This window comes from Falco cherrug, chromosome 11, assembly GCF_023634085.1.
Source record: "Falco cherrug isolate bFalChe1 chromosome 11, bFalChe1.pri, whole genome shotgun sequence".
In the NCBI taxonomy this organism is placed as follows: Eukaryota; Metazoa; Chordata; class Aves; order Falconiformes; family Falconidae; genus Falco; species Falco cherrug.
The window spans coordinates 14,671,498-14,698,414 of record NC_073707.1 but is presented as its reverse complement, the minus strand read 5'-3'; the positions used below and the strand labels follow the sequence as shown (position 1 = coordinate 14,698,414).

General features: G+C 38.8%; 1 protein-coding gene across 4 annotated transcripts in view; it reads right to left on the bottom strand.

Moving 5' to 3' along the window:
• NYAP2 (neuronal tyrosine-phosphorylated phosphoinositide-3-kinase adaptor 2) overlaps nucleotides 1-26,917 on the bottom strand; it is a 147,076-nt gene that overhangs the window by 117,535 nt on the left and 2,624 nt on the right. For 3 of the 4 annotated variants that reach the window (XM_055724055.1, XM_055724054.1, XM_055724053.1), the window contains one exon: nucleotides 21,659-21,901. In XM_055724055.1, the coding sequence (XP_055580030.1) occupies nucleotides 21,659-21,864 (206 nt within the window). In that variant the 5' untranslated portion in view covers nucleotides 21,865-21,901. Of the gene's footprint in view, nucleotides 1-16,854; nucleotides 16,945-21,658; nucleotides 21,902-26,917 lie in introns of those variants that run through there. The other variant, XM_027811862.2, reaches the window with a different exon arrangement.

The following is a 26,917-nucleotide window of genomic DNA, read 5'->3' as shown; positions in this document are numbered from 1 at the left end:
CTGCAAGGAAAAGGATAAAGACTAAACTGTCTTGACTGTTTCCTTCATGAGTAGGCATAAAGGACTTAAATGAATAGCAACACAGCTGTTACAAGGAGCAGGAATGCCATCTTATGAAACATGGTCACAGACCATGCCTTGTAGAGAAAATCTCTCTCCTTCTGTTGCATTGAGGTACTTCATAAATACAGGGGGGGTGAGGGTGGAGAAGAAATGCCACAGAGTGAGAACTCTACTCCAGACACCTATTTACTTTAGGCTGAAAACTAAGTTTTTAATCCTCTAAGAATGAATTTCTAAAACTCCAGTGGGAGAAAACTGGCTACTTTTAAGATTAAGCTCAATTTGTTCCTGAATGCTTCATCAGCTTATAAGAGACATTTGTTCGAAAGAATGCATAACTGGATCTCATGTTCCCCTCTATGTTCAAATGAGTGGGCTTAGAGTGGGGTCTGAGCATATGTCATAAAAGCCTTAGCCACCACAGGCTCAAAAATGCTCAGATTATGAAACATTTCTCTGTTTCCCATGCACAGACAGAAAGATGAAAAGAACTGAGAAAGGTGATTTGCATCACTTCTAGCAGAAAGTATTGCAAAAAGACAAATGAGGACACAGCAGTGAAAGCAAAGCAACTACAAAGCTTTAGATGAGGCAATTGGAGAGTATGAATCATCTAAGGAACTTTGTCACTGCTTGTCAAACAAATTATTCATCAAATAACTTCTGCTAGTCTTTGACTGGTTCTAATAAATACCCTAAGCTTTAAAAAAAACACAGTGGTAAAACAATGAGACTAGATATCTTTATATCCTGAGGTTTCATAACCGCAATGAAGAAACTGAAAATTCTTGCAAATTGAAGACACCATTGGGAAGGCAAAGAATCAATTTTGATTAAACAACCTGAAATTTGTTTTACTTCAAACTTAAAAAAAAATAATTAATGTTTTGACTTCATGAAGAAGGAAGAAGACTTCATGAAGAAAAATAGCAGGCAGTATATTTCTTTCTCAAGCTGTCATTTCATACTCACCCTTCTGAACAAGTCCTACTCACCTCAGCCACCCTCAGGCTACCGCAGCCTTTTAAACCAAAAGCTCTGGCAAGTCTGCACCACACTGAGACTTGCATCCCCTTGCAAATTCTAATACTAAATTACTTAACAGCTGTACCATAAACGTTCAGACAATCCTGCTCATCCAGACACCTTCTGTTACAACTTTAACACCTGGGTCATATAGGTGGAGGCATTTACATTGGGATATAGTTCAAAGTTAAACCTGAAAATGTCTAAATCTGAACACCATGTGCTCACAGTTGCAGCTGTGGTTTGCAAAGCCAAGAGATGCCCAGCTTCACAAACGAAAAAGCGACTGTTTTGTACTGTAAAACCTTGCAGTCACCAGGACTACAACTCTCACTACACACATAAAACCGTCAACACAACAATCAGTTCACTGGGACACTAAAGGTGGATTTGCCATGTTTTGCCTTTTACAGGTGGAGCCTAAACTTTGCAGTCAAGGCTGCAGGTCTCGAAGTACTGGGATTGTGCAAAACCAGCCTGTATAGGAAAAGGCTCCCACTAGCAAAGCAGCACCTCAATTTTCTGCATGTGTACATCTGCTTTCCTGCTTTGATCTACATGACCAAAAAATGGGAAAAATAAACAGTCAAGTATGTAGATAATAACAGTAACATTAACAGTCTTGGACTTAACTGAGGAAAAAAGGCAAAGCATTGAAAATTAAATGTTTTAAGTGAAACAAAGTTCAATTAACTCTTCCAATGAAATTAAAAGGCCTTCTTCAACGCACAGCCTAGCACTGTAATTTGCTAGAGAAAGATTATATTGTAGAATACACATGGATTCATTTTTTTGTGTTACTTTTCTGTCGTCATTCTGTAGAGCCCTTACCTTCTCTTCTTTGCTGAAAGTGAAGGTTTCCATATACTACAGAGCACGTGAGAGAAAGGACTTCCATTTCCCAAACCAAGAAATGGAAAGGGTGGGTTGTGGCACTGCAAATCACCAACAGCATATAATTATGTCTGACCACTGTGCTCCTTTTGGTTTGGCAGAAAACAGCTGAGAATTTCAGTTTCTCTGCTGGCTGTCTTTGTTCTCCTACTTCTGCTTCACTGATTCTGGTGGTGAAGAGTTTCTTCTACAAGACTAACAACATGTACTATGAAACAAGCGGCACTTGAATCACTGATGGTTCATAAAGCACACTGAAATAAACATAGATCAGCTGCTGTTGACCTTCACACAATCCTAGTCTCTTAAGTGTATACTAATTCAGACCCCCTTTTGCTGCCTCTAGACTTTTGTATTGGATTAATCTAAGAAAAACTGCTCAATTGCTCTTTATGCACTTCACTGAAAGCCTACACAGTCACATTTTCTTGCTGTCACCAGCACAGGAACCAAAGCAAACCCAGAGGACAGAACAAGCATTAAAGGGATCAGCAGTGCCACCTCACAGGGAAAACAGATACAAGTGATTGTTTTAAGCAAGCAGAATCAATGTTTTCAATAATGGGGGTGGAGGTGGCATCTGCTGAGTATCACACACACGTTTATACCAGAGCTTATCTGGAATCTTCTGACAGGATACTTCATGTGAGAAAATCATAAAGGATTTTCCTGCAAGCAAGACTTCCTGCAGCCTATGCCACTTTTGATAGTTTTATGTTGTAAAACAATAAAAGTGAGCATATCCACTTAATCAGTATTCAGTAGTAACATTTGAACATTAAGATGTTTCAACATGAAGTGACCTTTAATTTCAGTATTTTAAAATTATAAATAGAAAAAAAAAAATGTGGACCTTGCCTTTTAAATTCATTTCACAAGGGGGGTTGACAGATGACACACACAAAAACCCAACAAAACCAAGCAACTCTAGTTTAGGGTTTTGTTGGAAAAAAAGTTTGGAAGATGTAGAATTTCCTACAAAGCAGAATTTTGAAAGTCTGCGTAACACTTTCTCAACTGAAAAAGTTTTCTCCAACTTTTGTAGGAGGAAAGCATGACTGTGGAGTTGAGAAAAAATTCTCATGGCAGTCTTAATTACTAATGATCTGTAGAGGGAGAAAACAGAAGGACAATAGATACTGGGTTATTATTTGCTACATTTGGTGATATATTTTTACTTTTTTGTGATTTATCTTGTGTGCTTCTTTGCCTTGCTTTGATCTCAGCTTCTTCAAACCACCATTTTTTCACCATTCCTGAGCTCTGTTCAGTAAGAAGGGAAAGTTGTGGGGATCGCTACCTGCAGCTTTCAAAGCCCACAGCTCTTAACTATCAGCATGCTCTTGCTGTCCTGTTTAAGATTAGAAGTGGAAAAAGCAACTTTATGCAATATTCTGCCATAGTTGACAGAACATGTGTGGGCCTAATCCACATCTCAGGCCTGATAACCAAGCAGCAGATAGGCTGACAGAGGTTTCTAGTGGAGATAGATTTCTGTTTGTCTGAAAAACTAAGAGAGGAAGAGATAAATTAAACCAGACTTCCCAGTGTTGTGCCTGCACTGCAACATACAGGCATGCACCAGTATAACATTAATGTGATCTTTCCTCTATCAACAGGAGGAAAGCGAATGGTCTCCAGGTACTCACTTGGACAGAGGGCAGGTCTAGCCATCTGTAAAGATGCAGCCATGCCGCTGGTGAGTTTGGGCAAGATTTAAGGCCTGTGAGTGAAGCAGGGTGGGTATGTTAACAGGAATGTTTCCTGTCATTGCCTTCAGAAAGAGCCACAATAAACACAATAAAGAGCTTAATCTGAGAATCTGCTGCTTTGTTCAGCATATATTTTCTTGAGGTGTTGGCTTCAAAATGGAATTGCCTTCACCTGAAATTTCCTGTTCCACTATTTGGCTCTGCTTATGACTTGTAAAGTCATTGGACTAATTCAGACACTATAGTAAGTGTTTCAAGCAGTATTTGTTTTGAAGAATTAAAATACTGTGTCCTTGTATTACAGTACAAGAAAAGAGAATAATTTTCCCTAAGATCTCTGATTACATTTGGGAAATACTACTGTTACTGTAAAAATCAAGGCCATGAATCTATTCCTTTGAAATCTATACCAGCCAGAAAGACCAAATAGATATGGTAGAAAGAAGGCAGCACTTGCATTTTTACTCCTCACCTAGTACTCCACAAGGTGAGCACAAGAGGTATTTACCTGCCCCCAGCTGGATTCCCTAATGTTCTCATCTTCAGCTTTCCATTGCATATCAAAGCATAAAAGAGCAGAATATGAACAAGCCATAACCTTCTGTGAATACCAGTCCTTCATACAACAAGCAGATCTCAGTTTCTTTTCCTTTTACATAGTAGTTGAATTCTCCAATGTATTCAAAGGCTGATAGGCTGAGAGCCATCATGGTAAACAAAGTAAGGAAGACTGTGCACAACCTGTGTACAAACATTACTGTAAGTAGTCAGAGCTATGTTCCAACCACAGCCCCCACCTCACTCCAACACCTGTAGCTGGTATTTTTACTTAGTTAAATAAAGGAGAACCTCACATCCTCCAACAGACACCTTGACTTAATTGCAACACCTGTTCTGAACGCAGTTAATAAGCATCCAAAGCTCCTGAAGCTACATTCTTATTTGTATAAATCCCCTTTCTCGGGGGCTGCAAGCTGTACCAGGTTGGCTATAGCACAGAAAAGCAGCTCAAATTTGTGCCCTGGGTTCATGCTTAGGTGGGACTGGCAGATGCCACAGAGGAGCTGAGCCACAGAATTGCCATCCAAGCCACCTCCCCACTACACTGCCTGCCCACAACACTGCCTGCCAGCCTCCTGCAGCCCCCAGCCTTCCTGTTTTCTGGCCGAGGGAGCAGGAGGCACCACAACACTGTTGATACACAAACTGGCTACTGCACAAGCAGTAAATCCAAGTACTGAGCAGCTGGTGGTTGCTCTGCCCACTAAAACTTAATGTATTCAGAACTTAACAACTTAACAACTAAGAGTTGTGCCCCGGTGGACTCAGAAGAATGACTGTCAGATACAGTGAGCATGAAGTCTTGATCTGAGGGAAGCACCTCTGCAGATCACACGGAATTTGACCACAAGCCATAGAAAGGCTCAAGGCAGGTTAGTGAAACCAAGCAAGTACCAAAGTACAACACATGTCAATCATGTTAAAGGCCCTCAGGTATGCTGACAGCTTTTTCCACCAAAAATAATTTTATTCTGTCCTAATGCAAAATATCATGGTATAAATGAACATATGGAAGGTTAAAAGATTTTTTTTTTAATGATACAAAAAAGTGATGGCGAAATATTAATTTTCACTAACACAGAAGATGTACTACATGCCATTTAACCAAGGAATTGACCTTGCAGCAGGAGGTTTAACGTGACTGCATACAGCACTAGGGGACACACTAGAAGAAAACACGACTTAAATTATGCATTATCTCTTGAACTAGACTGCTGTAGTTAATGTGTATATCAAATTATGCATTACCTCTTGAACTAGATTGCTGTAGTTAATATGTATATCTGTAAACTAACTGTTCATGTGCATGGAACAATTATTTACATTTATTTAATTAAATAAAAATACAAACAGTATATAGTCCATAAAAATGTATAGGTCTTTTTTTGCAAGTAAGTATGAACTAAAATGACTGGTTCTCATAATAAAATTATAAAAGGCAGGATTATCAGCAGTATTTCAAAACAGAAAACATGCCAGGGAAAGACCATTCTGCAACAGTCATTCAAAGAATTTCAGTATCAAAGACATTTAGTTCCTTTTTTAGATTTTACTTATACTATCTCCATATTGCAACATGAGGGTGGAGACTTGTTGATTATACACAGCAAAATTAGAAATTGTGTAGGAAAAGCTGTGTACCAAAAAAACAGCAAGGTACACATAGCATCACCTTATTCAGAGTATCAACATCACTAGAGTGTTTATCCCAGTCTTTTATAAAACACTTTACATTATGAGGTCTACAATACATATGCCATTCTGATGACCTTATCATTAAAGACTGAAAAAAGCTTTTTCCTCCCCCTTATTTGCATGAAAGAGGCAAAAAATGTTGAAAATAATCATCCTCCCTTTCTGCTTTTTGTCACTGCATTTCATTCGCTCTCAAAGAACACCCCAAAGGAATTATGAAAAATGTAAAGGAAAAAACTTAGGCAATTCTGACTGCTGTACAAATGGGGGGGGGGGGGGGAAGTTTCAGATTTAATTCTTTTTCGTCTTGACAGTTGTGGATCTAGAAGTTGAAATGTGCTACCAGTGGAAGTGGAAGAACGATCACTGGTGAAACAGGCCAACATGTCTGCAGCTCTGTTACTGATGCAATCTTCAAAAGATGAGTTTCATCAGAACTTAACCAAGACTCCTTTTGCAGCCACAAGGATTATAGAATGAGCTAGTGACACTGAGGGGCCGATACCATCTCCCTAGCACTGGCTTATGTCCCTGAAGAGGTAGCTAGGAGGTGACAGGTTGCCTGCATCAGTGAAGAAAAAAAGGCTTGGCAAGTAAAGCTGTTCCGGGACAATTTTTTCAGTGGAAGCGACCTGCAGTTTGGCTATGATGGAGCTTGGTGAAAACACCTACTTTCATCTGTCCTGATGAACTTCAGTGAACAGGATTAACAGCCCTTACTGGGGCAAGGTGCAGAGGCCAAAAACCACACACCAAGACAACCTTCTGCCCCAACCTCCCTGGAGCAACATCCCACAAAACAGTAACACACATCTATGGACATACTTTAGCACTACTATGTCAGAGCTACTGACTGAACACCGGCTCAGATTTGGCTAGTCAGAAATGCTTATCCCTTAAGTATTGTGGTGAGTTCTTCAATTTTACAGCTAGAGTTTCACATTAGCTAAAAATGAATCTTTATGTCCATTGAAGAAAAAGTGATGGAAGATGTTACCATTGTGAAAACAGAGTGAGAAACATCTGCTTCTCTCTTTTTATTGCCAGTACTTAATTTACCAGATGCATGCCCTTAAAACCAAGAAAATTAATAGCTTAGGATGGCATAAATCTTATATTGTCTACATAATAGCCACAGTGACACAGAGAAATGTAAATTTCATTGTGGCACAAACTTAGTTTGCACCCAAAATAAATTGCAGTACTTACCTCAAAGTGCAAGCACAACACAAAACATTTTAGAAAAAGAAACATACAATAAGTCAATGACTCATGCTGGTCAACTGTAAATTAACATCACCACACATCAATAATGGAACCATAATGCAGGAACACTGTTACTATTAAAGCAAGAACATATCATTTTCAAGAAAGTATAACCATAAGTGTTTTACTAGAAAAATTGTATGTTTCTATACATTTCATTTTTTCCATTTTCTGTACTATCAGTTAAAACACATGCAATGTATGTAGATTTCAAGAGTGAGAGGGAAATGAAAACAGCTGATATTATACATTTAGGAAACAAAACCCAAAGGTCAAACTTAAAGCTCTTGTGTCATTTTCAAATGCCCTTCTTAAAACTGCTTTTACAACAAAATGCATTTGGCATATTTTTTGCATAGCTTAGAATTCAGAGCAGTCCATAGCTCTTGCCCTTCTAAGTGTTTGAGAATGGTAAACAAATTGGCAGATAATTACATTCTGTTTCTTAGCAACCTTAACTGTCTTGCAATGAAGTTACTGGGCTTTTTTTTCTGATGTATTCTGGTAATGAAATTATTTCCGCAAATTTTAGACCCAGTCTGACAAACCCCTCTTGTACAGAACCTCCTGGATCAGCCCATCATTAAATGACAGTAAAGATCAACTAGTGAAAGCTACCATCTTGTTTATAATCTCTTTGGAAGACAATTCACAATAAACATATACTGAGGACAAACAAGTGACTAAGTAGGAAGAGGCTAGTCAAAATATTTTGTCAGGAGCTGAATAGCCTTTCCCACTGCCATAACTGTAAACAAACACAACACAGAAACCTGTAGTTTAAATACAAACCTTTAAATAGCAAAACTCCCAATTATTTAACCGAAGAAAAGGAGTTTGAAATTCTGGAATAGAAGAGAGGTTTGGCCCAGTTTTTCAGAAAATATTTGATTTTGGTAATCTCTTTTGAACATACAGTCCTCACTTGCAGGCATGAAGGAATTCTAAAAAGCCAGTTCTTTGACTGCACATGAAAGGGGAAATATTGCTGCCACTACTCCACATCTGCAGACCTAGCATAGCACAAGTGGTAGCAGACTGCTAGGAGCAGTTGTTAAAATTGTCACCACATTTCAGTGGTGTGGGCAGGACCTTCATTCAGTACCTTCCTATGAAAAAAAATGATCCCTTAATTCTCTTTCCCTCTTAATTGTGTTGGAGCAGGTATTAATAACAACGTAGTTGGAGATGCTGAAAAATCAGTACTGTCATAAAATACAACTAAAACAGTAACCTAAAATACCTGTTCCTTGCAAAAGAGGTTCTATTACACACCATTTAAAAATGTCTTCTCACTGAAATTCTGATTTTTCATTAGATTCCTTGTACAATCATTGGCAGAGATGCACGGATACACACTTCAGAAAGAGCACCTTTCTTATCTCTGTCCCTACTAACAAACAAAATACTGCTTCTCTGTTTAATGGTCAATTTATGTACAAGTACCACTCTAAATTAATTCCCAGGGCAGGTTATTGTTCCCTTACTGTAGACCATCTCCAAAATGGTAACCAAACAATAAACTGATTTGAAACAGAACAGAAGGAACCAGCAGTCCCTCACTGAATACTGTTAACTATAAGTATTTACACCTTGACTGATTACTTGGGAACTAGAGATGAAAATTGACCGACTGGAAATGCACATTGAAAGAAGATTTTCCTTAAGTTCAAAAGCAACACCATAAATCACAGAAATTAATAATTTCAGCACATGAAACTGAGAGTTGGTCTCTCTGTAACTATTGGTAAATGCACCTGCTCAGCAGACATAAACTAAATAAGTTTTTTTGGGGGCAATTACTAATTAAGACTAATACAGTCTTTTCTCAATGTTTTGTTGCTGTGCAGAGTGTTGTTCTCCATTTTAGGCAGGCACCTGGCCACGTATCTGGGTTCAAATTATGTGCTTGCCACAAAAACCTCAGGTTCCAACTAGATGAGAAAGAAAAAACATGCCACTTCAGTCAGGCATCCGAGAGAGGAAAAGCGAACAGAATGGGATAGTGATTCCTACCCATTGTGTGTGCTGTTTTGGTAAAGAATCCATTTTCCAGCAGCTCCTCTCTGAGTATACTAGTGTGCTCCTCCTCAAGAACAGTGCCAGTGGGCAGCTGAGATGACACCACGGGCAGCATATACTGTGCCTCCATTTTAGCAATGGAATCAGGGCAAGACTGTATTTCTGCTGTTCTCCTTTCCTTCAGGAACATTAAGGTGCAGACAGACATACTTACTCAAGTCCAGCCCCACCTCTTAACTTCTTTTTGCTCACCACCACTTATTCCCAGTGAGGTTGCAGCCCCTCAGATTTGCTAATCAAGTAACTTAAGCAAAGTTAGGAAAAACTTCTATCAGGTTACATTTTGCTGGGTGAGGAGTTAAAGATCATTGTCACCATCATCAGGTCTAAGAGGAAGTATGTTAAGCAGCAAGGAACAAGGGTGGGTTTAGGCAAATGTTTTGAGAATGCGTTGTTGTTACTGGAATGGACCAGGGATTTTTTTGCCCTGTCCTCATTTACTCTCCTGAAATCTAGTAAAAGCCCACAGGAGGTGAAAGCAGGAAATGTGTCCATAAACGCAGTATATTGTGCACTCAGCTGCAAAGAGCCCCTTAATTTCTAATTAAGCAAAAAATAAAATTAACCCCCACCTCCCCTTTATTTTAGCTTCACATATAGATTCTTTTCCAAATGAAAGACAGAACACCTATAAGCACAGTCTTGTCAACCTTCATCCATTTTTTACAAACTCAACACAGCATTTAAGAGGAGGGGAAGGAATTTGGGCAAGATGGTGCTGATAAAAACACTATGATGCTCAAATACAGTTTCCCTTTAAAACGCTGCCAGGGCCAGAGCCGTCACATAGCAAAATGGTGTGTGTCTGGGTCTGTGCCTGCCTGTTTAATAAGCCATGAAGCTCTTTGGCTGAACTAGCGTGTGTGTCATGTGATACAGGGGTTGCCATGGCAAGTACATATGCAGTTCTTGACCTGCTTCATCACAGCCATAGCAGAATGCAGATTAACAATGCAGAAATATGATTTCCTAGGAAAAAAAGATGCACTCTGCTTAGCCTAACAGTTAGATGTAAAGCCAAAACAATTTAAATTATCTCTTAAATGGTATTTGTGATATGCCGATTAAAAACTTGTAATCTCAAAACAATAGCCATGTAGCACAACATTATCAGTTCAGTCTTCAAAAGCATTTATATTTGGCATATGTTGTAGTACATGATTTTTGGTATACTTTTCCATTTAAATACACAGAAAATTGTATTTCTGCTTCAGCCCTCAAAACACAGATATAACTGGTAGAGAGAAGAAGTGGGGACAATAGTTCCAGTGAAATAACAAACAACATGTGGAACCACTGTAAAATTCAGTCATTGCTTTTTTTCATGTGGTAATCCACAAGCTGACAGTCAACACAAGAGATTCCTATGAGAGACGTTCCTGACACTGAGGCAGAAAACATATCAGAGTTTTAACATTTCATACCAAACCTAAAAGCCTGCTAATACAACAGACCTGCATCATATGGGCTGCCGTTCCTAACTTGGTGACAGAATACGGCTGGAGGTACTGGCAATCCAAAGCCAGGTTCATAAAGTTGATTCTCTTCCTGCAGGGGAAGCCATAGGACTGTTTCACCTGACTGAGGCCAGTTCCAGTGAGGCACACCGCCCCTGCACTTTCAGAAACATCACTGTGGGGCCAGGACGTAACATGAAGTGCCCAAAGAGCTTTGGCATACCTTGACCTTCAGCATTTAATACATGTTTAGATGATTTTCATGTGTGCTACTGCTCCAAGAGAAAAGATATCCAAGTCCTGAAATAGTTTTTGATACTACGGAACAACCAAACTTCAAGCAAAAAATTACAAGGAGCCTAACCATAAAGAATGAGTGCCTGGGCCTCTAAGCAATTACATAAAAGCAGGCAGACCTCAATGCAATTGGAATTTTTAATAAAAGTTAGCCCTTTGTCTCCATGCTTTCTGTAGAAGTGCTTGAAAAGGGATAACCTGTATTGAAAAGGCAGTTGAAAGGCAGCTGATTCTCTCAATGTTTCCTTCCAGCAAGAAAACAAACAAACAAAAAAAAAAAAAAAACCCAAAAAAAGAAATTTGAATTACAGCCAAATGGATTCCCCCCCAACCCTACTCTGGCTTCCAAATTCTTCCCATCAGTTACATAGGGCTGGTCTCTAAACCTATGGCACCACTCATGCCTCTAATTACTACCAGCTCAGGGCATCTGGAAGTGCAGAGGTCTCCCAGAATGTAAAGAACAAGATGTTGCTTTTGTTCTTTCCCTTTTTTAGAAGATACTGTGTTGGAGCTTCATGGGTTAATTTCAGATCCTTCTCTTTTTTAACCTTATGCTTCTTACTTCAATTACATTCTTCATGTCCCCATACACAGCTCATTTCCACTGTGTATCATAGGTTTTTCTCCAATAGCAATAAAAGGAAAAATCTCCATTGCAAATCACTTGCTGATTTAAAGGAATCAGAATACTAAAACACAGAGCAGTGTTTCAGGATTTCCTCTCCATTACAATGGGCTGCATTTAACGTTGATTGTTATTATTTTTAATCAGATGTCCATAAAATCAAAGACCTGCATCACTACTGATCCAATCAAGATGTTTCTCCCATAACAAAATTGCTTAACAGATTATATGGATTTTTACTGAAACTACCTTGAATCTCTCTGCTTATGGGAGAGGAATATCAAAATCTAACCACTAAAATATCAGATGCGGTTTCAAGATGCAAATAACTGATTTATGGGTTTTTTTAACAATTTATGACAAAATTGCTGACATCTCTCTCAAGTTCATCTCATTACCAAAAATTAGAAAAATGAGATCACTAGTCAGAGCTCCTACTAATGTGATTTTGGTGTTAGCAGACTAATTTTTTAATTAGCCTCTCTTTGGTTACTTATTGAGACTTGCACATGATAGAGGGCTGCAGGACTGTCTCATGTCAGAGTTACAAAGCCGAGCCTAAGATAAATAACTTCTCACATTCCCTGATACCTCTCTTTCAGCCATGAGCTTTCTGCAGACAGCAGGAATTTGCTTCTCCATAGCTGCATGCAGAGAAGCAAAACAAACTTTACGTTTAATTATAGAAGATTATTCTCTAGATGGGCTACACTTTTAAACAATCTCTTTTGCAATACTAAAGGACTCAGCAGTTTCCTTTTGTCTTTAAAGATTCAATTAAAAGTATGTTTCAGAAATTAAATTACAGCATGAAATTAGCTAAGGGTATGAAATACTGCATTTGCCCTAGCATTCAGGGAAAGGCTGTAAAAAGCAATTCACTTAATGGCTCCTAACATGTGATCTCAACTTAATAACTAAAGTGCCCTCAGCTACCAGAGGATCTACTGGTAAGATACGCCCTATATAATCCACCAAAAGGAGAAACGGATTAAACTCAGGTAAATCTTATTAATGTATGATAAACCCTACAGTTACTCTCATTTGTGATCTTTAAAAATGTTACAATTTTGTCAAGTAACACACTTGTTGGCAGGAAAATTTCTGTGGGTTTTAGCTGGCTGTGGCCTTCTCAATCTTGACACGTTCCAGAAGCATCTGCCAGAGTCTATTGGAAGCATTTGTTCTTCTCCAGCTTTCAGAGAGTACTGCTGGATGTAATTCATCAAAACCACTGGGGATACACTCCAGTTTATTCTTTGCTGTACTAATATAGGGAAGGAAACGAGCAGTCCCTGAACTCTTCAGCTGTCCCTTTAGTCACCTGTTGGGTACAATTTCAGCTCATTGCTGTGAGCCGTCTTTGTGCTGCATGCGTGCACTGGGTTAGTGTTTCATAGGAATCTAATTTCCATTTGGGGTCCTTGGGTACTGTGCAATAAAAATAAAATACAAATCTATTCCACTTATGACTGCCTTCTACAGGACCAAACCAGCTCACTGCTCATTTGCAGGCTCCCAGCAGCTCACTGGGGGGCTGCAGCATTCGCCCCCAGCAGCACCTCGGCACTGCCAACCCCCAGGTGCGCAGGGCTGTCCCAAGGCTGAGCAGCACCCACCCCATGGCAGCTCTGCCATGCCCGCTCGGCACAGGAGATGGCAGCTGCCTCTACGTCTTTGATGAAGGCCCTGTGCCAATGACACACCCCACATGGTGGAGATTTTTTTTTCTTTGGTTCGTTTTGGGGTGGTTTTGGGGGGTTTGGTTGTTGTTTTTTTTAATATTTCTAAACTGACGTCACTTAGGATTACAAGTCAAATTAGAGTGGAAAGCCATGAGGGAAAATAAAAGCAGTCTCAAATTAACTATAAAATCTACAGCTAGTAATGTCTCTACAATTCATTTCTTTTCTAATCTCTCCTTACACCCATTTTAATCCAATCGTGTAAAAATCTAATCAGTACACATGCACATTCCTGTTTTCATATAAATTTTAGCCACTGATCTAGTGCAACTCAGCAACAAGATACCCATCACCAGATGCTTCTGTTGCAGAGATGGTCTGTACTGACATTGTCTGCTTTCAGGGGTATACCCAGGAGCAGACTCTCTTCTTTAGCCTAAGAAAATACACATCCCAATTAAATTATCAAGCACCATATTATGTTTGTGTTTTCCCATAGAGGAAAATAAATAAATAAAAAAGCATGCATCACTTGTCAGAAGGGTTCTGAGAAGGAGAATATGCAAAGGGAACAAACACCTGCCAGCTGGGTCGGGCATAAAGTAATCTTTATTATTATTAAAAACAGACAAATACAGCTGCGATTTATGGTCCCTGAAAGAGCAATGCACTGAGCTGTTTTTCTCAAAGAACATGTTGGTTTTTCTTCAACCTCATGAACAGGTATTGTTAAACAATGGATTTTCCTGAAGGCACAGAAAGATTCACTCATATTACTCAATGCTAGCAGACCTTCAGTTCTGCTGGGTTCTCAGACCAGTGCTGTATGCTCCCAGTGTTTATTATAGACTGTTTTGGCGGTTTCCAAAGGGCATGTGGCTGAATGTGCATGTATGCACGTCTAGGAGTGTGACTAGCTGCAATTTTGCTCCTTATGGGTCATGAGACTACTTTCTGCGTGTCTTCTGTATGAGTATCCATCCTTCAGGTTGTAACATGAATTCTTAATTTAGGTCACAGGCAATTACAACTTTTGTCAGGTGCAGTGAACTTCAGCATGGAGTACATTTTGGTTACTGGAAGCCTTGAACCAGAACAGATCAATGCTTCAATTTTGCCAGCAGTCCTGCACTAGACTTTATTAATGTTACATGATGTATTAATTGTGCTGTTCTACTGAATATATTTCTCCATTAATTAAGTCCATCCTAGATTAGTTATAAAGACTCTATCTGAACATGCTTGAAAACAGTCTTCCTTTTTTAATCCATTCTTCACAATAACAGTTTATTTATTTCTGCTCTACTCTATGCAGTTTTGTAATATACTTGAAGACATTTTCCAAACAAATGCAAACTTTTGACTAGAAATAGCAACAGCACCAGAACCCTAGAGGGTTATGCAAAATATCTACCTCCCCACAGCTCTACATGCATCTCTATCTTGTTAAGAGGATGCATTTTGCTTAGACACAATGCTGGATAATTTTAACTACCAGATTAAAATTACAATCCCACATCCTATAGTTGAAAAGTAATAAAGGGGCAGCAAGAAAAAACCCTGAGAAATAAAAGTGGAATGAGAATGAATGGCTAAAAACTGGACATGAAGATCCACACCCCCCCACCACCATCTTTCAGCAGTGGGATGCCAAGGAGTGTCTCCCAGGGGTACAACAGACCTCCTCCAGAATGACTCGGCCTGCCCAGGAGGCATCAGCCTGTGGGCTGTACACGAACACACCCAGGCAGAGTTGGAAGAAGGCCAGTTCACTCATTTACACAGGTGGTCAGACAGCCCACAAATACCAATAGCATGGAGCCACTTAGGCTGGACTTTAACAAGAAGAAGAAAAGGGGTCTGTAATCCTTTTAGAAGTCCTCTGGGCTCCCTATGACCCCATACTTCTAATTATGCTTTTAAATATAGCAAATTAACCCTGAGCAAAAATCTACCCACTTACATAGTGGGCCAGTATACATCTGAGCGATTTGTGAAATTATGAAGTGGATGAGATACAACTTCCCTGAAAAAGAGTAAATGTTGTTGGCAGGAGCCCTAAAATCATGAAAGATTTATTGAAAATAACGTCAAGATTTAGATACCAAACTGATAATGATTTCTGCTTTATTTCCTTGGTACTTGGGATTACCGTGCAGGCTATCAGCCTCTATGGTAAATTTTAAATTACATCTGTTGCATGACTGTCCTAAAATAAAACTTGTCAGAATAACAGCCACAGCAATATAATGTAGTTTACATTGTGTCTGTTGTTTATTTTGCGTGGCAATGATACAGGCAGACATATGGATTTGAGCATTTGGAAGGGAGGATTTGTTGGCCAGATCATCACATCTGTTTACTTATAAATGCAACAAAAATACATTTGGAGGTCACTGACTGCACAAACATTTTACTTACTCTTGGTGAAAAAAAAAGCTATCAATGCTACTCTTTCTACATCAACCCAACATCGAAAGAGTTTTTATGATATTTTCATGAGAAAAAGGTTTTGAAATCATACAAAAATCAGTCTCTACCAGACCTCATCAGTCACTTCCACCATAAAGATGGTATCACAGCAATAATTTAATCAAGGATGAAATAAGTGTGCAATATGTCCAGGAGGTTGATAACGAAAACTACCAGTGCCACAGTTAAGCATCCTCATAACACGTACCCATTAATTAAAGGGGCACATACCACTGACCTTGTATCCAAAACTCACATTCACTGAGTGAACTCAAGATATTGCAATTAAAAGAAAAACTACATAAACAAACAAAACCCAAAAAACAACAGAAAAAAACCCCAACCAAACAAAATAACCAACACACCAAACCAGTAACAAAAGGTTCACAAGCTTGTAATTTATAACATCTCAATAATGTCCTTGAAGGTATTTCAACTAAGCCCCTCACCGTGATCCAAAATATTTATTGCATTTCCTTCACCTTTTTCTTGAGGTCTGGCTGTAAGCATATTGCAATCTAGCAAGCATAGGTATTCCTGTAAACATAGAAATGTATAGTTCACTATGCAACATTTCAACTGCAGACAAATGTTCAAAAAAAGAAGAAACAGTACTTTAAGCTTTCTTTTACCTAAAGTATTCTTCTGGTTCCAAAACATTATAAACAGAAAGTTCATAATGAAGTTATTTCACTGAAGTTATTTTGTATTCTGGTAGAAAACTTTTGGTAGAAACACCTCAGCACGTCCCTATACTTTAAGATTACATGTATTTTCTCAGCTGAACAGAGCTTTTTGCAGTGAGTAACCCCATGCATAGACATATTTTTATATTTGCTTGCTGTTGCCCACGCTTGATAACACTTAACTCTTAGCTGAAGGACACATAACTTATGTCGTGTTCACAAAGGAACCTAAAGACAGGAATTACAGAAAACTACAGACAGATAATACCTCAATTGAATTACTTCCACAATCTTAAAAAAAAATAGAGCAAGAGGAAAATATGATCTTACTTTTGCCGATGGGTTAGTCTTCAGTATTTGATTTGCCAAAAGAAAGAGAGGTTAGGATGACAGCTGTTCATTACAATTCCTTTTTTATTACAAGAGCTTAACTCTGCCACTGGCTGGCTGGCCCATTTCTGCTAGCTTTAGCACACAACAGTGCTCCTAAAAGCTCCTCCTCTTAACAGCATCTGTCTGGATACTTCCCTCAACAAGCAGAAACAAGGCTTTCCACAGAGCCATTTAGGTGCTGAGAATGAGCTACAAGTAAGGGAAGCCATTAGAAGTAGAAATAAATCTTTTGATGGCTAAGTCCAGGGTTTGATAGGTAGAAATTCGTGCCCACTAACACCATAAGCTTTACACCAGAGCAATCACATCTTCATAGTGTTACAAATCAAAATGATGACCTCCCCAACAGAAACAGTAGCTTGAATAACACCTAAAAACTAGAAGCCACAACTCTGAAAGCATACATTTCCTATGAAAATGTGCAACCCCAGCCACTCCCTGTGATTAATACAGTATGTCTCAGCCTTCAGAGAAGGAGGAGGGTTCATTATTTGTTTCTTACCAAGATTGTGTATTTATACAACTAAAAAAAGCACTGGTGAAGTATCCACACATGACAATATATAATAGATAAAAAACATCTAAATATATGCATTTCAATTATGGATGAGTCAGGAATCAACTGCTCATTCTAACAGATGCCCTATGTAAACTCAAAGTACTCACCTTTTCCCTGGCACCCATAACAGCTGAGGCAAATCTACCTTCTGTTCCCAGAAACGCTGCCCACAGCAGATATTGTATCATGGCAAATGTACATCTCGCAGTACTGCAACTTTATTGCCAGTGAAAATGATACTGCTTCATAACTTTATTTGTGATTTATAAGCTCTGTGGGCAATATGCCAGTCTGTTCTCTTGGTCTGGACACAGCCGGCTGAACAGACAATGATAAAGTAGTGAGACCAGACAAATAAAAGATGGGGGGGGGGGGGGAAGGTCTAAAAATTAGGCCCAAAATATATATACCAACATATTTATTGTGACTTACTCTCAGCTACTGATCAGCACATTAACCTTATTTTCTCTGCACGATTGCTAAGTACCATACTAAAATTAGGTCAGAAATTCAGATCAGCTGACTCAGCCCAGCAAGATCAGACAAAGACTAGCTGCTTTTTTTTTTCAATCCAATATAATGAGGTTTATCCCCTGCAATGTACAATAGATCCATACACTTTTCCCCACAATTAACCTATCAGAAGTACACACAGCAGGACAGGAATCACACCAAAGATACATCAGTGCTACTGAAGAAACACAAATATATCCTTAGGGAGGCAAAATGTACAATCAAATGGCTTTTTTTTTTTTTTTTTACGTCTTTTTTCAGATCTTGTTTCCAAACTGCTCAGGCTAATACATTTCAATGAACTTTTAAGTCATTCAGCATGGTTATGAGATGATTTAGGTAAATAACAGCTGCTTCCAAATAGTGTTGCATGTGAACACCACCACTTTATTAGATAATAAATTACTCATTATTATGTTGTTAATATACATGATCACCCTTCTTCTAAAAGAGACCATCTGAACACTAGAATTGAATAGATTCTCAAAAAATTCAATAATTGGACTATTAGGTAATTTTCAGTAGGTGCCAAAGACTTACAGCCGCTATATTTTAATTCCCACAAGCAAAAGCAGAGTGTTTGCTGGAACCCCCTCTCCTGCTCCAAATTTACCCATAGTTAATCACAGGGGATGACCCCCTTGTTGCTAAGGAGATTGTTTTCAGCTGTTGGTAGTCCCTAGACTGGTAGTACTTTTACAACTGCACACATGTACCACTTGCTATCTAGGCCACACTATCAGGAATTGGGGATAATATAAATAACCACCAAGATAAGATAAAGACATAAGGAATATAGTACAGAACAAAGAAGAAATCAATAATCCTACTTTACCTTTCCCCGATTGCTGTGTTTCAGTAGACAACATAGTCTTGAATGAATCTCTGGAGGTTACTACAAGGAGAAGACTCAATTGCAATCAGCCTAAGTGACTTCAGATATCATGGTTCCTTTAGTCAAATCAGATGTTCTCCCTTGGTCTGCCATAGCTTTTAGTTTTCCTAATCAATGACTGATCACACATATCTAATTTTCCCTTTCCAAGTTTACAAAGGAATGAGACAAAAAGACTCGAAGACGATGTTTTCCAAGATTTCCTAAGGTGTTCTTCCTACCTTGTTTCCTCAAACAGATATTGTTTACCCCATTCAGTGTTACTCAGATAAACCAAGTGGGGAGAGAGGAGACCACTGCAAAGATGGTTTCCCAGAGAAAAGCACTATATTCAAATAATGTTGATGACTCCAGCCCACATACATATACATGCTGTTCCTCTGGTAAAGCCATTATATCGCCGGTAACCTTCCTTGTGTCTTCTGACTGTATCTGGAAAGAAAAGCTCTGTTCTTAGTGATCTCAGTTTAGCATAAGCAAGAAATTCATGGTTTGGCTCAGCCCTAAATCATCTGCACTCATCCAGAACTCTTCATCAAATCACTTTGCCAAGATCAATAAATAAAACCACACAAACCAACCACAACGTAGGAAATATTGTTACCGCCATTCAAGTTAGGTAGACAAGCCTGGCTAGAGGACTATGAAGAACGAAGTAGCTCCACAACTTACTCTCTCATGCCCCAAGAAACTTCCTCATAACAAAACCTATTCTGTCACTTAGTGACCTTTATGGTCACACATACATAAGTGTATGTAAACAGGTTAGCCACAGCACAACATAATTAACTGTCATGCCTGAAGACTATGTTCTAAATACATCTGTATACATTGCAGTTTAATATAGCTTATCACCAAATGAAGAAGTTGCCACACAGGCTAGGGAATTTAATTTTCCAGCCAATGCTAAATTAATGAAATAATGATGTTTCAATAAATACAAAATATTTGCAAATTTTTAAAATTTGATTTTCATCAGTGAGGAAGAGCCAGCAATGTAAGATGAGAAAGTATGCTTCATCTCACTACTCTTAAATTTATTGACTAGCATATTTTTATGTGCTCACTTCACAGGTGAGAGAGATTAAAATCCTTCCTCTGCTTAATGTAGCTGGAACTTAACTTCCCTCTCCATCATATTAAGAAATACTTTCAGGTGGGTCTCTTTACCCTTTCCTCTCGGAAATCCTGCAGTTTATGTAGCTGCTGAGTAATCAAGACAGAGATGAACACTAAACGAGGATGGCAGGAATGAAACCAGATGTGTATCCAGCATAAAGTGAAACAAACAAACAAAAAAACCCTCCTGCATTAATCTGCTGCAAGGAGAAACATTTTTCTCATGAAGGTGTGAATAGTACAGCTCCTGCTACAAGCAGCCTATGCCTTTCACTCCCCAACAGTTTGAATCCCCCTAAAGATCACCCAGAAGTTGAGCTGACAAGATAACAGTCCAGAAAGTACCAAAATGCACATTGCACGGGCTGTCATTAATCACCTTAATTTCACATTATTTTTATCCCCCAACCAAATTATTAAGAATCCATAAAACTGTATTTCCTGGAATGTGAAGCAGCCATAATAATTTTGCTTATATATTTTTTTATAATTATGTATTTGCTTATATGCTTATAATAATAAACATTGCTTCTTTTCCCTCCTCTGTCAAACCGTATGTGCTGCTCTTTTCCTTTTAACAATTCATCAAAATTACCAGACTACCGAGGCATTGCTGGAACATTCACAGCACAGCATGTCTGTTATACCTGGATGTACAGTACCCAAGATATAGCATAAAATGTAATCACTTAAACTGAAATACAGAAGATTCATGCTGGGGGAAAAAATTCAAAGGACCTCCTATCAGGTTTTTTTATATGCCATTCATTTGCATATAAAAGTTTAACATTTTGATGGATGATTTACCTGTATTGCACAATTTTTCCTTCTCCTTGAGAAAATGCAAATTTTATATGCAAATATGTACATAATAAATATTTATATCTAAGCCATTCAACCTTCTTTTCCTCTCCAAAAGGCTGCAGAGTTTTCACTGCTATCCATTGGCACAAGAGGACAGGTCATGTGAGTGCTCCTCTCATTAACTGTCAATTAAAATCAATGGAATTGTTCAAGGAGAGCCATTATAGGGTTCTGCCCATCAGGGGCTTGATCCATTTTCCTTTAAATGATTGCAGTATTTTCACTGACTTCAGAGCATGCAGAATGGTGAGGAAATCATAAATAACAGATATATTATTTTGTAAAACCTCAGACAGCAATTTGAGACCTTTGAAAATTTACTGGATTTAAAATATCAACTCCAGGAGAGTCTACTTTGACCTGTGAGGCTGTCCCTGTCTTGCAAGAGCTCACGCACAAATACATCTTTGCAAAGTACACACTGTTCATCTAAAAGCATCTAAAAGCACTGAGTGAATAAGAACCTGTTTTCCACTAGATCCAGATCTCCTATTGCAAACACCTAAACTTTTTATTACAAATCACGCCTGCTGAAGATGCCACACATGCTCAAACTGAATACTTTTGGAAGGGAATACGCTCTTCCTTTGAGCGATGCAGAACTATTCAGTATCACATCTACACAACATAAAACATGTGCAATTTGCAGCCTGACATGGGCCAATGGTCTGTACTGCTTTAACCAGCAAGCTGCTTAGAAATCAACTGGTCTACACACATTTACCAGAGACCAAGCCCCTCACTGTTCATTCACTTTGCCAGACCACTCATCTTTTTATCAAAATATTTACCGTTTTATTGCTTCTTCTTGTTTTCGGCGTTTTTCACTCTTTTCTTTCAAGTAAGCCAGGTTTGTTTCATTCCTCATGCGATCATTCTCTCGAGCAATGTCTGATGCATTCTGTATAACCAAGCCATCATAGGCCTTCATCCCCAAATCTTCAATATACTGGAGAAAAGCGCCCAAAGTGACCTCCTCCTGATTAGAACTCATCATCTTGCAGGAGATAATGAACAAAGGAAAGCAACGTTTCCTGCAGGTTGAAAAACACATAATACCTTAATCAGTAGGAAAATAGCTTATGGTTTATGACAGCGAGATTGTGTCAATTGTAATTAACATCTCTGTAAGAGACATTTTTTTAGACTTTCTCCTGTCTAAAGGATAATAAACAAAGCAATTCAGAACACAGAACATTACTTGAGATGAGATAAAACCCAAGTCTCTTCTTCCAAGCAATGCAGATCCATTGAGTTATACATTCTTCAAATCCCAAACAGGTTTTCTCCCACCCCTTCCCTTTTCCTAATACCCTTCAGTTGCAATGACACTGACTTCCCTGGATCTCAGTTCGGATTGGACCGAAAAGGCTTCCATCCCAGGACAACAGGTCCTTTTTGTAGTTTAGATAAAGCTGCACCAAAGCAGATCACCAGACAAAATTCCTATTCTGCAGGATATTCCAAAGTTCAGGTGAAAAATACTGTTCCAGTTCTTGGAACAAAAAATTTCACAGTTTTCTTCAGGTTCAAAATCTGGAAAGAAATACTGTGGAATAGTTTCCTGTATTACTTAGTAACATAGATATGAGCCCATAAAACCTGGTCATCTGTTGCTCAACAGCTTGTTCACTTGAAGCTCCAAGAACGGACGAGAAATCCCAGCTGAGCTGGGACCTTCAGAACTCTAAAGGCCTTGAATTCTCCAAGCTTCCATACTTCTTTCACAGGTATTACAGCACCTCCAGCTAAGCAGCATGAAGCACAAACACACTTAGATCCCTAAGTCATTCTGCTCCATGGCAGGCAGCCTAAAAGCTCTCAGAAAGGCCCCAAAAGTTTTCCACTCAGCAGAGACCCCCTGCAAATTGTGAGAACTCTGGTGTATAGACACATCAGTAAATACTACAGGCAACTGAAGTCAAGGTATAATTTCAAGAAACATACTATGTAAATTATATGCAACTGGATTAACTACTTATTAAACAAGTAAAATAAAACTTTAATAAAACAGAATTGTGACATCTTATTTAAACAGTGATTATTGAATGTACTGAGACATTATAATTTTGCATGGCATTATCCTCACAGAGCCTTGTGAGGGGGGTCTTCACCTTACAAATGCTGAGTTGATGCAGAGAGTGACCGAGTGACACACCAGCAGACCTGGCAGCAGAACTCAGCCTCTCTAAGGCATGTTTGCTTCTTCACTACTACAGCATCCTTCCCTTCCCCGAAGAAGGATGGTGTGACTTCTCGGAATGAGCCTGAGAACCATGCCAGCACTGCACCTAAAAGTGATCTTACTGAATAGACAACAAGTATCCTGTCTCCACACAGATTTTAGGGGCAGAGTTCCTGTGTAATCAGCATCCAAAAATCTTTTCTCCATTTCCTAATATATGGCCATAATTCTAATGTATTACACTGCTGGGCAAGCAAAATTCTGATAACAGTAGGCAGTGATTCTAAAAAAAAAAAAAAAATAAATATTTTTTTTAAAAAAAAGCTCTTGTAGATTCTAGCAACCCACTCTGGGCTTTCAGACACACCCCTGAACACGAGAGTGAAATGATTTTACATCCATAGAGTAAGCAACCTGCCAGGGATGAAAAGAAAAGAGAGAGATATTTTTCTACCCTTTAATTTTTTTTTTCCTGTTTTTGATCACTTGAAGTGGCAATGGCAAGAAGCAGCTGGTTTCAGGCAGTTAATGCTTAAAAAGAACACCAATATTTTTTTCCCATTATTCTCAGTGTCTCTATACTGAAATTATTTCTGTACAACGGTAACCTCACTGTTAAAATCATGAAGATTCAGAGGATGCAAAAGATTTGCTCCTATCATCTCTTCTACCTCCCAAGACAACCTTTTCTATCAGCTAAGCCTGAACATGAGTGTAAGGCTGATGTTCAGGGTCACTAAATTGATCTTTAAGTATTTTCAGGCATGGGTATCAGTATCTCCTACTAATCCCTGCAGGGTAAAACCAGTGAAGGAGGTCTTAGTGCAGCCCAATGTGCATGCATGCAATTTCACAGAGCTTTCACTTTGGAAGTGGCTAGAACTCCACTGGGTTGGAATATGCATTGAGCCATTCTATATATTCACCAATAGTGGTACAGCATCTGCAAAGGAGTGAATTGTGAAGCTGACAATGAGCTAAACAGACTCTATCAATGTTACTGATGCTTCAGTAGACATTTTTGACCAGTCCTAACTTTTCTGATTAACAAAAGTAAGTCCAGATACCATAGTCCTTCCTAAGAATCTCTGTCTACAGCCTGATTGAAGCCTACCTACCTGATTAAATGCTAACAAACAATGCTAACAAAATAGACAGCTCTAACTCCACTGTCTCTGAACTGCACAAATGATATGTGCCTTTTGATGGTTAAAGTCTGGGTAATTTGCCCAGTAGATGGCTATTTCACTTTATTTTCCATTTTGGACTTTCAGTAAAGCCTAGTTTCTGTGTATGTTGAATTAAATTCAGATAAACCTGTACAACAAAGAACCCCCACCCTAGCCACCTTAATGGCAGTTTTACTACTGATTTCTCCAGTGACTTCTCCTGAAATATAATGTGAAATTTTATACTGAAGATAACTTCATCAGGCTTTCAATAAATGCAGTTCTGATCTGTTTTTCCCTGAGACATACAGAGCTTGATCTGCTTCATACTTTCTTTTAGGACACCACCACCGCATATTTTTTTTCTCATTGTTTCTCTTTCTTTTTTGAGGTCAAAATTGAGCTGACATTGAAAGATATGCTGAATCTCATTTTATTATATTTACTTTTCACACGAGAGGATAAAGTCATTCCAATTGCAAAAGGACTGAAATAAAAAAGCCTTTATTCTGCTGCATGCACTGACCAGATACTTTATATGCTTGTTTATCACTGATGTTTCCTATTACTAATCTCATGCAGAATGACAGACTATTTAATAAACAGATCAAGTTATATTCTTTGTCCTAACAGGGGTCCAATCCTGCAACAGTACTGAGCAACTGTAGCTACTGAAGTCCCACTGTGACTGTTGATGCTTGCATGCTCATAACACCAAATTCAGTTTGGGGTACTCCTGGAGGGGGTTGCAGCTCTCCTAGGTATTTCAAAACCTTGAATCGGCTCTTATGGCACTAACTCTGAAAAACATCTATACAAGTCACAAGCATTTTTTGGATCAAAACCCATGTACCTCCTGCATGCATGGTATTTTACAGCCACATTGCATTTAATAATATTGGATAGTTGTGCATGATATGCTTAAACAGGGAATAAAAATGCAAACAGCTGGAGCAAAAAGCCTAACTAATTACTGTAAACATTTTTACAGTATTAGTATTCCCTATACAGCACATTAGGACCAATTTTATTTACAGGTATTAATGCCACTTCAGAGATACTATCTTACCTTAATAAATGTGCTTTATAACTGCAACAGGCTGCAAACAATACATGTGGCCCACTGAGTCCCATGCATTGCTTCTTGTCACCCTCCTTGGAAAATGTGTGGACAGCACTGATCAACTTTTGATCAAAGGTTCTGCTGACTGGTAAACTCAGGCAGTGAGCAATTCCCAACCATCTGCCAGGGCAGATACAAGTACAAGCATGCGTTCTGTTTTGAGTACATTTATAGTTGATTAAAAATATGTAAATGCAAGTTGTAGGTGAGGCACCACCATTTTGGTACTCCTAACATGCCTACTGTGGTCAGGTATTTTGTTAGCTGATAACAAGGACCATGTAGAGTCACCTGTGTATTTGCAATCAAATTATTTTCAGTGCATTTTATTTTCTGAAACCAAGCAACCCTAGAAAATTATAACTGGGAGTTGCTCTGTTTGGGAGATTCTTTTGACACTCCTTTCTCTTCTCCTCCTCATTGTGAAGGAACAGAAGGAGACAGCAGGGAGGAGGAAAAGCCCTGGATTTCAGCTATTGAAGGCAGCATACTGAGAAGTCAACAAAAATTGATTGGAGGAACTTTGTGGCGAGTGTTCACTGAACATGAATATGTTTGGAAATTCACCTGAGTGCAGGGACATAAAGAAAGAGTTTTCCAACATGTTCACCTTGCCTCTTGAAGGTCAAACTAACACTACCTGAAACCTCATTGAGGAAAAAAAAAAAAAATAAAGAAAAGAAAACAAGCCAACCATGCTACTGGCACCTGCCCCTCCAGGTATCCCCAGATCAGAGGGATATTGGCAAAGGAGCACAGAGCAGCTCGCACTGTCGTGGCCCAGGCAATCAGCTGTCAGCATGGGAGGAGTAAAGCAAGCGAGAATAATTTTTTTTTCTTCCCTGCCAGTGCATCTGGTTTACTGGCAAGGGCAAGCAATCCCTTTACTGGTTTGGCTAGAAATATTTACATAACTAAATTCAAGATCTTTGTATCGATTCAGACAAAAATTCTGTGGGAGAATAATGCATTGTGCTTCATGAGACTGTTGCATACCTTACTTCTAATGTAACTCTTTGCTCTGATGCCAAACACATAGCATTCTTGGTCAAACCCAAACCACCTCCTTTTCATATGATCAGTGTGCAAAAATATTGAATTAAGAATGAGGACTAATCGACCCAGTATCACAGTATCAAAGCAATGCTATACATTCATATTCAGACATGTAGTTCTCCCTCTTATTCACATGAGGATCCCCAAAATATCAGTTGCTTTTCAGCATGCTTGACAGCCATAAGCTGCAGCTGTGCTGCATTGAAAATTGGCAATGCTGAAATTAAACTGAAGGAGCTTTTAAAAGTAATGACAAAGGCACTGATTGCCTTCTTCCAAACCATCGTGATTTTTTTTTTTTTTAAATTAACATAGGAGAACACAGCTTGGAAACACAAGAGTGGGGTTGCCCGTAGTCCTGAGTCCAACCCCTAATTTATAAAGGTCTACCCATCTCTCCAGTCCTGCCAGTCTCCCTTCCAAATACTGTCTCCTCTCTTTAAGAACACATCTTCTTTCTCATTACCTGTCAATTTCCTCCACTAAATTCAGTATATCGGAAGGATTCTGCACAAGT